This window comes from Pristiophorus japonicus, chromosome 11 (genome assembly GCF_044704955.1).
Source record: "Pristiophorus japonicus isolate sPriJap1 chromosome 11, sPriJap1.hap1, whole genome shotgun sequence".
NCBI classification, from domain to species: Eukaryota; Metazoa; Chordata; class Chondrichthyes; family Pristiophoridae; genus Pristiophorus; species Pristiophorus japonicus.
The window spans coordinates 86,171,708-86,183,965 of NC_091987.1; the positions used below are offsets into that span (position 1 = coordinate 86,171,708).

Sequence of the window (12,258 nt, forward strand, 5' to 3'; positions counted from 1 at the left end):
CTCTGGCAGTCTCTCTCTCTCTCTCTCTGGCAGTCCTCTCTCTCTCTCTGGCAGTTCTCTCTCTCTCTCTCTCTCTCTAGCAGTCTCTCTCTCTCTCTCTCTCTCTCTCTGGCAGTCTCACTCTCTCTCTCTCTGGCAGTCTCACTCTCTCTCTCTCTCTCTGGCAGTCTCTCTCTCTCTCTGTCAGTCTCTCTCTCTCTCTCTGGCAGTCTCCCTCTCTCTCTCTGGCAGTCTCCCTCTCTCTCTCTGGCAGTCTCCCTCTCTCTCTCTGGCAGTCTCCCTCTCTCTCTCTGGCAGTCTCCCTCTCTCTCTCTGGCAGTCTCCCTCTCTCTCTCTGGCAGTCTCCCTCTCTCTCTCTGGCAGTCTCCCTCTCTCTCTCTGGCAGTCTCCCTCTCTCTCTCTGGCAGTCTCCCTCTCTCTCTCTGGCAGTCTCCCTCTCTCTCTCTGGCAGTCTCCCTCTCTCTCTCTGGCAGTCTCCCTCTCTCTCTCTGGCAGTCTCCCTCTCTCTCTCTGGCAATCTCCCTCTCTCTCTCTGGCAGTCTCCCTCTCTCTCTCTGGCAGTCTCCCTCTCTCTCTCTGGCAGTCTCCCTCTCTCTCTCTGGCAGTCTCCCTCTCTCTCTCTGGCAGTCTCCCTCTCTCTCTCTGGCAGTCTCCCTCTCTCTCTCTGGCAGTCTCCCTCTCTCTCTCTGGCAGTCTCCCTCTCTCTCTCTGGCAGTCTCCCTCTCTCTCTCTGGCAGTCTCCCTCTCTCTCTCTGGCAGTCTCCCTCTCTCTCTCTGGCAGTCTCCCTCTCTCTCTCTGGCAGTCTCCCTCTCTCTCTCTGGCAGTCTCCCTCTCTCTCTCTGGCAGTCTCCCTCTCTCTCTCTGGCAGTCTCCCTCTCTCTCTCTGGCAGTCTCCCTCTCTCTCTCTGGCAGTCTCTCCCTCTCTCTCTGGCAGTCTCTCCCTCTCTCTCTTTCAGTCTCTCTCTCTGTCTCTCTCTCTCTCTTTCTCTCTCTCTCTCTTTCTCTCTCTCTCTGTCTCCCCCCTCTCTCTCTCTCTCTGGCAGTCTCTCTCTCTCTCTCTGGCAGTCTCCCTCTCTCTCTCTCTCTGGCAGTCTCTCTCTCTCTCTCTCTCTCTGGCAGTCTCTCTCTCTCTCTCTCTCTCTCTCTCTCTCTCTCTCTCTCTCTCTCTCTCTGGCAGTCTCTCCCCCTCTCTGCCTGTGTCTCTGTGCGTGTGTCTGTGCGTGCGCGTGTCTGCGCGCGCGTCTGTCTGTCTGCGCACGCGTCTCTCCCGCTCGCTCTGTCTCGCTGTCAGTGTCTCTCTCTCTCTGAAAGCGAGGGGGGGGGGGGGAGAAGAGGAGGAGGTGATGGGGGGGGGGCGGGGGTGGGGTTGGAGCGGGGGGTGGTGGTTGGAGCAGGAGCTAAACGGGAGAGGGGGAAGGAGGGCCGAGTCCGATCTTCGTCACTTTGGCAGCCCATTCGGCCAGGTCTAGGGGCGGCATGCTTCGGGCCCCTCCCATACAGACTTGGGGGCCTGTAGTTACTGCACATGCGCGCACACTCTAGCGCGCATGTGCAGAGCTCTAAGCACTGTTTTCAGTGCTGGGACCTGGCTCCGCCCTCCATGCATTCTGCTGTGCTTGCCAAAGGCCTAGATTGACCAGACGGTGGGGAGAATACCAAGGTAAATAATAGGCGCCGTTTCTGTTCTAAAATGTTGGCGCACCACACGGAGATGCGCTGTTCTAACCCTGGGGGCAAACTTGGGCCTCTCATTTCTTATGTTGTGTGTTCTTATGACCAATGGGTAATTTACAATACTTCTATTGATTATTATACAACAACAACTGAGTAAAGACAACTCACTTTCAATCATTTTGTTTTTCCCATATTCTCAGCCCTTGCCTTTCTTCCCAATATTGCCAGGCCATAACTTTATTAACTCTGAATGAAGCTAGTGGCAAGCAGTATCATGTATGGTTTCTCTCAGGATTCTGGAGCATGATCAGCAGGCAGGTTTTATTGGTGATGTAAACTCGAGTATTTCAGCAGAGAAAGCAAATCCATGAAATTTTCTGCTTTGATACTTCTACTGTTCCTAGTTTTACTGATGTCAGCAGTCTACATTTTAAACCTTTTTTACCCATATCTCGTAACAATATGTTATAAGAAATAGGAGCAGGAGTAGGCCATTTGGCCCCTCATTCAATAAGATCATGGCTGATCTGATCATGGACTCAGCTTCACTTCCCTGCCCGCTCCCCATAACCATTTATTCCCTTATCGTTCAAAGATCTGCCTATCTCTGCCTTAAATATATTCAATGACCCAGCCTCCGCAGCTCTCTGGGGCAGAGAATTCCATAGATTTACAACCCTCTCAGTGAAGGCAGTGCTGCATGTTCCAAGTCTGAGGAGCTCAGTAATCTGAAGACACTTTCCCAATGACAGATGTTAGGCTAACTGGTCTATAATTTCCTGATTTTTGTCTGCCTCCTTTTTTTTTAATAGGGACGTTACATTTGCGTTTTTCCAATCTGCTGGGACTGCCCCAGAATCCAGGAAATTTTGGTAGATTACAACCAATGCTATCTCTGCAGCCACTTTTGTTAAGACCCTAGGATGTAAGCCTTCAGGTCCTGGGGACTTGTCCACCTTTAGTCCCATTATTTTACCTACTACTACTTCATTAGTGATAGTGATTGTATTAAGTTCCTCCCTACCTATAGCCTCTTGATTATCCACTATTCGGATGTTTTTAGTTTCTTCTACCATGAAGACTGATACAAAATATTTGTTCAAAGTCTCTGCCATTTCCCTGTTTCCCATTATTAATTCCCCAGTCTCATCCTTTAGGGGACCAACATTTACTTTAGTCACTCTTTTCCTTTTTATGTACCTGTAGAAACTCTTACTATCTCTTTTTATATTTCGTGCTAGTTTACTTTCATAATCTATCTTCCCCCTCTCAATCATGTTTTAGTCGTTCTCTGCTGGCTTTTAAAAATTTCCTAAGCCTCTGGCCTCCCACTAGTCTTGGCCACATTGTATGTCTGTTTTTAAGTTGATGCCCTCCCTTATTTTCTTAGTTAACCACGGCTGATTATCCCTTCTCTTACAATCTTTCCTTCTCATTGAGATATATTTTTGTTGCAAGTCATGAAATATCTCCTTAAATGTCTGCCACTGCTCATCAACCATCCCATTCTTTTGTCAAATTTCCCAGTCCACTTTAGCCATCTCTGCCCTCATATCTTTGTAGTCTCCTTTTATTTAAGCTTAGGACCCTGGTTTGAGAACCAACTTTCTCACCCTCAAACTGAATTTGAAATTTAACCATATTATGGTCACTCATTCCTAGAGGATTTTTACTACTGAGATCATTTATTAATCCTGCCTCATTACACATTACTAGATCTAAGATAGCCTGCTCCCTGGTTGGTGCCGCAACGTACTGTTCAAGGAAACGACTCCCGGATACACTCTTAGGAACTCCTCCTCAAGGCTACCCTAGCCAATTTGCTTTGTCCAATCAATATGAAGGTTAAAATCACCCATGATTATTGCCGTTGCTGTATTACAAGCCTCCATTATTTCTTGATTTATACTCCGTCCAACAGTGTAGCTAATGTTAGCATTCCATTGAATTTTAGAGCACAAAAAAACGCCATTCAACCCAACATGTCTATGCCGTTTATTTATGCTTCAAACGAGCCTCTTCCCACCTTACTTCATCTAACCCTATCAGCATGTCCTTCTATTCCTTTCTCCCTCATACCCATCTAGCTTCTCCATAACTGTATCTATGCTATTCGCCTCAACCACTCCATGTGGTAGCAAGTTCCGCATTCTCACCACATTCGGAGTAAAGAAGTTTCTCCTGAATTCGTTATTGGATTTAATTAGTGACGATCTTTATTTATGGCTCCTAGTTTTGGACCCCCCCCACAAGTGGAAACATCTTCTCTACATCTACCCTATCAAACCCATTCATAATTTTAAAAACCTCCAATGGGGCTAGATGGATGATGGTTAAAGTTGAAGATGGTATTTTGTGTATCTTCAAGTAGTTGATAAGTAATCAGTTATTGATTGACTTTGTAAATTATTGTAACACTTGAGTTTGAAATATACAAATAAATTGATTTATTCAGGTGGATAGCAAAGGCCTTGTGAAACAGGAATCTGAAAAGCACTGTCAAGTAGTGTTAGAACAATTGAACCTTCAGAGGCTATCCAACCAATTCTGTGATGTCACACTCCTGATTGAGGGAGAGGAGTACAAAGCACATAAGTCCATTCTAGCAGCAAGCAGTGAATATTTTCGAGAGCTCTTCATTGAAAAAGGGGCAGTCTCCAGTCATGAAGCTGTTGTGGATCTTTCAGGTACGGAATAATCAAGTAATTACGTATGTGCCCATTATGGCTAGGAATTGTAGTGTTCATCCTCAATAACAACATTAAGTAGTTTCACTTTTGCTAAGGAGTGAGGGTAAGTTTCACCCAATAGCATGAAGCAAGTCACTAAGTTATAGAGGAGTTTTACTCTTGCTGAGTAGTATGTGTAAGCTTTGTCTCTATTACGGCAGAACTGACTTTCTCAATCAGTAGCAGGAGTACTAGACTACAATTCAAGCCTATTAGGCCACATTCAATATTAGCAGTAGCATGATGGATTTAATGAGGCCAATGGCACAATGTAATTAGGACATGTTTTTTCCTTTTCTTTCACTCTGACACTGCTCCCTCTTTTTGACCTTTCTTGCTTATCTTCTTCTGTTGAAGGCATTAACCCCCACACACCCCAGCTGCAGTACAATTTCACAGGTGCTGGTCACCCTCGTGTACTGCATCCAAATAGCCCCCCTGATGCCTCAGCTATTCATTTAAAGACTCAACCATCCTGGCTACTTGCTATCAAGTGGGAGATGATGGATTTCATTGTATATAATATATTTAACTCCTTCTTAACATCTAAAATTGAATACGGTTGTTTGGATAACTTGTTTACACGCAATTTTTTTCCCTCGGGTGGATTCCTGCTCATTAATTTATTGTCATCAGGTTTCTACATTTGGCTTTTAGTATACTGCAGTGACCCCTACATCAGTTTGCCCTATAAGACCTGAGAAATGAATGGAGATGGATTGAAGTTCATAGTTCTCCCCTTTTTGTTCACATTTTCATTCCAGTAATGATTATAGAAAGCAATGTGTAAGAGAAGAGTCATTCATTTAATTGAAGATTCAGGTAATCTTTCAGTTTAATTGCATCATTGCCATAGTTAAGCAGAAGCATCTGAGATTTGAATTATACCTTGCATTTCAGTTCTGTTTTATAATCTGCTCTGGTCATCTTGATGGGTGCACAATATATGGCCAAGAGGCCAGGCAACTTAATCCCAGACACCACCAACAGTATGTTGAAACAGCCACCAGGAAATGTGAAATTGTTGTATTGTAATTTTTCCCCTTTTTCATGGTGAAGTTTTTGGTTCTTGGTCAACAACTCCTACAGTGACACATTTGAAATTGAGATTCGGCAAAGGGGGCAATCAAACTAGCATTTCATGTTGGTGCTCCAACACAGTAAGCTACCATACAGTTGGAATTGGTATATTTATAATTATTGTCAGTTTGAAACCAACATTTATGTAAAACACTGCACTTTTTAAAACATTCTTTTCTAGGTTTTAATAAAACAAGTTTTCTTCCATTGTTGGAGTTTGCCTACACATCTGCCTTGGCGTTTGATTTCTGTCACATGGCTGATGTTGCCACATTGGCACGACATCTACTGATGCATGAAGTTCTGGAGATATGCGAGCATGTACACAAGCAGCTGGAGGAACGGAAAATTACAGTGTACCAAAAAGGAGATGTAAAAACTGTCAATTCCAGAGTCAACACCCCAGAAGTGGAGATGCCTATGGATGCTAATACTTTAGAACATCAGGAACCTGAACCTATTGAAAACACTGGTGAGGACTCCTTAACAGTGCTACTTCAGGAAACTATACAAATTCCTGTACCTGCAGAAGCCCCTCCATGCAGTATGGAAGATGAGACCCCAAAAGAAGCAGTAACATATGAAGCAGAAGAGGCACCGACAGTTGAAGAACCAACCATTCAGCAAAGCCAAGGTACTCTGGACTGTCCTGTGGAAGGCAGTGATGATGAAAACAGCCAGGCTAATGAACAAACTGAATCTGTAGAGTCCAGTGTAAGTGTGCCAGATGTGGAAAACACAGAAAGTAATGCCAAGGAAGTGGCAGAAACTGCCAATGCTGATGTACAGACGGACATATCTACTGTTAATGGGAATGAACATCAAGTAAAGGAGGAGCCGATAGACACTCTGAGTAGCAATGTGTCAGATGTGCCAAAGCGAAAGCGTGGTAGGCCACCAAAATTACACGACAAACAGAAAGCTGTTGCCTCTTCTTCCAAGTGCCTCTTAGATGATACTTACAAAAGTAGATTGCGACAACGTACACTGGCTGAAGGTGGATACATTCGGTTACACAAAGGTACAGAGAAGAAGCTGCTGCGGGCCAGAAAAACCAACCTAAAATCTGCAACACAGCAGGTATGAAATTTAACTACAGAGAGTTTTGGAAAATGGACTGTGGATAATGATGTGCAGATATAATCTCCTACTCCAGTGATATGTTGGCCTGATATTTCTAGTCTCGTAAAGAAACTGTCTGGTTTTCACACAATATTGGATTAAACAATATATAGACCCTCATTACAAAGTATACAAATGGCACAAAATCGATTTAAGTCAGCGGCACCCTAAGACTATATTAGAACTTTGTAAACCTTGAAACCTAAACCAGTTCTACATATAATATTTCATGAATGTTCTTGGTTTCAGGATAATATCTTTTGTCAACTAGTTTGGCAGTTTGTTTATTTTTACTTTTGCAAGCATCATAGCTTTTAAAAATTAATTCTTGGATTGCGGGCATCGTTGCCAATGCCGGCATTTATTGCCCCGCGAAAGTGTTTGTGGGCCTTTTTCTTGAGCCGCTGCAGTCCCTTCAGTCCCTGCTAAGCGACTTCAAGTGGTAATTAAGAGTAAATCACATTGGTGTGGAACTGGAGTCACATGTAAATCAGACTGTGTAAGGATGGCCGATTTCTTTCCCTGTTCTCAGACTGCCATGGTGGGATTTTAACTCTCACTCTTTGGATTATTAGTCCAGTCACATAACCATAACATTACCTAAGCTGCTGTTATAATAATAAAAAAATAGTGAGATATCACCTTAAAAAAAAAAGTAAAAAGGATGGTTTTTCCACTAATGATTCAGTGAACTATTCAGTGAGTAGCTGGGCCACACACACCAGGAAAGTCCCAAGTTTGAACACCAATCTGTGTTGAGTTTGCTGATGGTGAGTGAGTGTTACAGTTGGCTTGATGAGCTAGAGAAGAGAAATTGGTCTGGACAATTGCTGCTGATCCAGCACCTGCTGCTGGAAGAGCAAATACATGAACACCAGGTGAGGACAGGATTGGGCTCGGCTGTGATGCGCACACTGTCAAAAACCTTGACAGTGGGTATTGGTAAACTGACAAATAATAGCCATTTGGGTGAGGTACTGGAAGGCATCTGTGGAATGGGAATTGCAAAAATGTCAGTGATGTCTGAGGCAAGTGGGATAATTAGAGAGGGGGAAATTAAAAAAAAAATAAAAACAACAAAAGTAATGTTTTTTTTAAATGAGACAGTATTTGTAACCCCCTCAACAAAAAAATAAGTCAGTGTCTAAAATGTGTACTCGGGATGATTGAAAGGGCGGAGGAAAACTTGTGATCTAGGCCTCGAACAGGGCAGCACTGAAGAATCAGCTTAGACAATGTGCTCATCCTGGTGTAGATTTGACCTTGCAGCCTTTTGACATTTAGATGTTGAGCCTTTTGAGGGTTGGTGAGAAATTTCAGTTTTATGTTCTTAGTCATTTTACCTGTGGTTATTCACTTTATAGAATAAATTCGGGAGAGTCCAGATGCAGGTCATCTGACTGATGGAAGGATTGGGCTAGGTGACCCAAATAGATGTCTGTCATTTTACAAACTGACTTGCGCCGTTTTCAGCAAAAATTCTATGGTGGCATGCTAAATTCTTAGTGTCATTGATTTGCCAGTTTCAGTAAAGTTGCTGCAGAAAAGCACCAAGCAAAGAGCAGGCATCTCTTCCCCCTGAGAGAAAGTAAACATCAGTTATCCCCTGACTGCTGTCATAGGCATCTTTGAAAGAAAGAAAGACTTGGATTTATATAGCTCCTTTCATGATCACTGGACGTCTCAACGTGCTTTACAGCCAAGGAAGTACTTTTGGAGTGTAGTCACTGTTGTAATGTAGGAAATAATGTAGTGGAGATTAAGAGCAGCATTCGAGAGGCTTGGGAGTAGATTGTTTGCCTGCCATCGCTTATAGATAACATTTGGCCAGAGAAGAGCATAGGGACCAGTTAGAGAATAGAGGGATTTATATCTTAATAAAAAATAAAATATAAATTAGTACTGTGGTCTGAAAGACTATAAAATGAATGGATAGCTACGTTATTCGAGAGCCCTGTACCTATGACCCCATAAATATGTAAAGAATGAAATTATTTCTTCCACAGGTTGCCCAGAAATTGGTGAAGAGAGGTAGAAAGATGCAACCAAAACGAACTATCGTAGAGGGAGATGATGTAGAGATGGAGCACAAATGTAATGAATGTGGAAAGGCTTTCCCAAAACGTTACACCTTGATGATGCACATGATGACCCACAACAGAATCAAAGAATTTAGATGTCCGGTAAGAATAATGAGGAATTTAAAAATTCCAATTCCAGTAAAATGCTCCAATATTGTCTTGTGCTGTTGATAGAAACAGCTGTTTTAATTTTGTGTGGTGTCTGTAAATTTGCACAGAATGCAAATTTTAGAGATTCAGAGCAAAGTTACTAATTTTTAATAATTTTGCTGTCCTTTTTCCAATAAAGCTAGTAATTTGCTAATGTACATTATTGTTATTTTGACAGAGCTGCGATAATGGTGTTTATTGCTCCTATTAGTGAATTTCTTGTGTTCTGATACCTCAAACACTCCTGGAGTAGGGGCGGCAAGGAGGTGGGAAGACATATAGCGATCTTTCCTAGTATAAAATCAAAAAATAAGCCCCATTGAAGGCTTAGCAGATAAATCTATTGCATGATATGGTACTGATCCATACAGATCTAGGCCTACTCTCTGCTGAATTATCTTAATCCTGTTGTGCACATATATGAACGTCAGTGATTGGACTTGTCTCCTATGTCTTCCGATGATGTACCAACACACACTCTTGGTGCTCACGTATAAAGAATGGGCAAGGTATCAGAAGGCTGCTGGTCCCTGTGGAACCGCACTCCACTACTGAAGGAAGGAAGGGGTGGGGGGAAGAAAACAAAACTGAACAGTAATTCATGTAAATGGTGAAGCATGCACTTTTGTTCTAAGATTTTACTATAACAATAATCTCACTTCATTATTTCACTATTACTTTAGCTCTGTGAGAAGGAGTTCCTCTACAAAGCCTCTCTGCTTTCTCATCTTCTGCGGCACAAACGGAATAATGAGCAAATAGATGAGAGTTCTGGAGGAAGAACAAAGCGACAGTTCATCTGTGATATCTGTGGAAAAACATTGCCCAAACCCTATAATCTGCGACTTCATATGCTTAAACACACAGGTGTCAAGCCACATGTGTGCAAGGTGGGAATTCATTGTGATAGGTTTCTGTTAGAATGTTAGAGACTTTTCAGTATTACTTAGTGCCGTGGGACATTTTTCTATGTTAAAGGTACTACATAAATGCACGTTGTAGTTGTAGGAATAATAATAGTGATGGATGAATTGAGTGAGGCATAAAACTAGGACTAGCAGTATTTTTTTGCATTACAGACTCTTGGCATGTTCAATGTTGGTTCAGTAACAATGTCATTGACATTCCACTTTTGGGTTGACATTTGAACTCGATGACCTTACATCTAATGAGTTTTGTTAGTAATCAGTATGGCTATTGACTGAGGTGCCCTATGTAATTATATTAGATCATCTTATCTCTGGCTTTTTCTAATTTGAATATCCTCCTCGGTAAGCGATGTTTAATGTTATTCTCTCGACCACTGAATAAATAATTAATAAAATTTTAAATCATAAACTTTGATCACTGTTAAAGATGATGATGCAATTACAGGAATGTTCTGTGTTGTTCAAAACAGTGATAGAATACTCATTCCCTCGGGTGAAGGATTGACTCAATTGCACACAGGAAATTCTTTGTAAAATGAATGTTGTTTTACTATGTAATATAGAAATCAATTTTTTTTTTAAAGTAATAATATAGGAAACGGTCACTTATATATGGAATTTATGAATGCTTAGCTATATGATGAGTAGCTGTAATTTTTTTTATCCAACGAGTTCTAATCAGTGCCATGACAGAAATAAAATGTATCTCACAACTTATTGTGTATTCTGTTAATACCACATATTGGGTAAGTTACACAAATAAGTTAAATGTAAATATGCATTTCGAACACAATTACACTGATGTGCAGATTGCGGATTAGTTCTAGTAACATCATTTAAATCTTTTTCTCTCAATTTTCTGTTCTCAACTGTGATTTGTCTCCATGAGATGTCAGAATATTTAATGGAGGTGAAGTCATCAAATGGTATAAATATATATGAGTGTATATAAATATTTTTAATGTATTTTATCCTTCAGAACAGAAAACAGTTGAAAATTTAACTAACTGTCCTTTTCTCAAATTGGACTTTGATGAAATAGTTCCTTATGGTATAGGCATTTGAGAGGGCATTTGGTTGTTAATGTCTGCAACATTTAACAGGATCTTTTTTCAACATTGAAAAAATGCTCTGAAATTATATATATTACACTTTTTTATTATTTTTTATATATATTATAGAAACATTTACTTTAAAATACCAAAGAATGGGCTACTTGTTTAATGCAACATAAATAATAAATTATTAGGAATGGAAGCTGTAATGTGTGTGTATAATATATATATTGCCCAGTAAAAAGTTAATACTACTTTTGTCTGATTGCGTTGGACAAGGAAAAGCTGCCTGATGCCATTATCGCCACCCCCCAAAAAAGTGAAAATGGAAAACAGTAATCTAATTACACAAAATGGTGCAAAATTGCTCAATATCTCTTAATTCAGAGCCAACCCAGTGTTCCAGGGGTTACAACTTCCATCTTTGAGTTAAACAAATCAGTAAGGTTCCTAGTTTGATTTCTGGTCTGTGCTGGTTAGCTGGTCTTGGCTGCGGAATTGGTAGGGGTGCTACGGTTGTTTTAAGGATGAGAAAATTGCCAGGGTTCTCTCTTGTGATTGCTGTACAATGATACACTGGTTGAGGACAGGATCAGGTTTGACTCGTGCATAAATAATGGCTGGTCAGAGGAGGTGCCAGAGGGTAAGTGATGCCTATGTAACTGTAATCCAGTGAGGGAGTTGGTGCTTTCAGGGCAGGAGTGGACAACTTTAGATTGTTGTACTGTGAAACATAATGTTTCAATATTTTAATTTTACTTTCTCCATTCTTTAGTTATGTGGAAAGACATTTGGCTATAAACATAGTCTAAGACTACACATGGCTCACCATGAAGGTAAAAGGGAATTCAGCTGTGAAGTGTGCGAAAAATCATTTGCTACAAAACGCAGTCTTCAGGAACACAATAGCGTTCATACAGGTAAGGAAATAAAACATAGTTGCTAGTTTTTAGTTGATGGAAATGTATGACTTCCGTGTTACTATCCCAGTGTAATTTCTGCAGTAACAGCCAGCTGTCAAAAGTTGTGAGCTATCACTCTTTGCTTCAGTTTCCGGTTACATTCCGTTAAAGCACTACAGAAATAAAAAATGTTACAATGAATTGTGTCTTCTGCAGTAAGAAGACTTACTGCTGGATGACTTTAAATGTTGCTTTGTGCTGAAATCATGGAGATATTCCCCTTCATTCCCAGTTGAATATTTTTCACCCCTTCTTTAATATTGGCAGTATGGAGTCCATGATGCCAATATTAAAGGGGAAAGAAAGCTAAGTACAGGTAATCCCTTTTTACAGAAGAAAATATTAGCCTCAGAATTAGTTGACGGGAAATGTATGACTTGTTACTCTTCCAGTATCAGCCAGGTGTCAAAAGGGTCTAGGCAGAGTAGAGAGAAACTGTTCCCATTGGCGGAAGGATCAAGAACCAGAGGTCACA

At 41.2% G+C, this 12,258-nt stretch overlaps 1 protein-coding gene across 2 annotated transcripts in view; it reads left to right on the forward strand.

Annotated features, from left to right (window-relative positions):
• Positions 1 to 12,258, forward strand: part of zbtb11 (zinc finger and BTB domain containing 11) — a 60,902-nt gene that overhangs the window by 16,239 nt on the left and 32,405 nt on the right. For both annotated transcript variants that reach the window (XM_070893665.1, XM_070893664.1), the window contains exons 3-7: positions 4,131 to 4,362; positions 5,666 to 6,564; positions 8,613 to 8,789; positions 9,521 to 9,727; positions 11,597 to 11,741. In XM_070893665.1, coding sequence (XP_070749766.1) covers positions 4,131 to 4,362; positions 5,666 to 6,564; positions 8,613 to 8,789; positions 9,521 to 9,727; positions 11,597 to 11,741 — 1,660 coding nt within the window. The remainder of the gene's footprint in view (positions 1 to 4,130; positions 4,363 to 5,665; positions 6,565 to 8,612; positions 8,790 to 9,520; positions 9,728 to 11,596; positions 11,742 to 12,258) is intronic.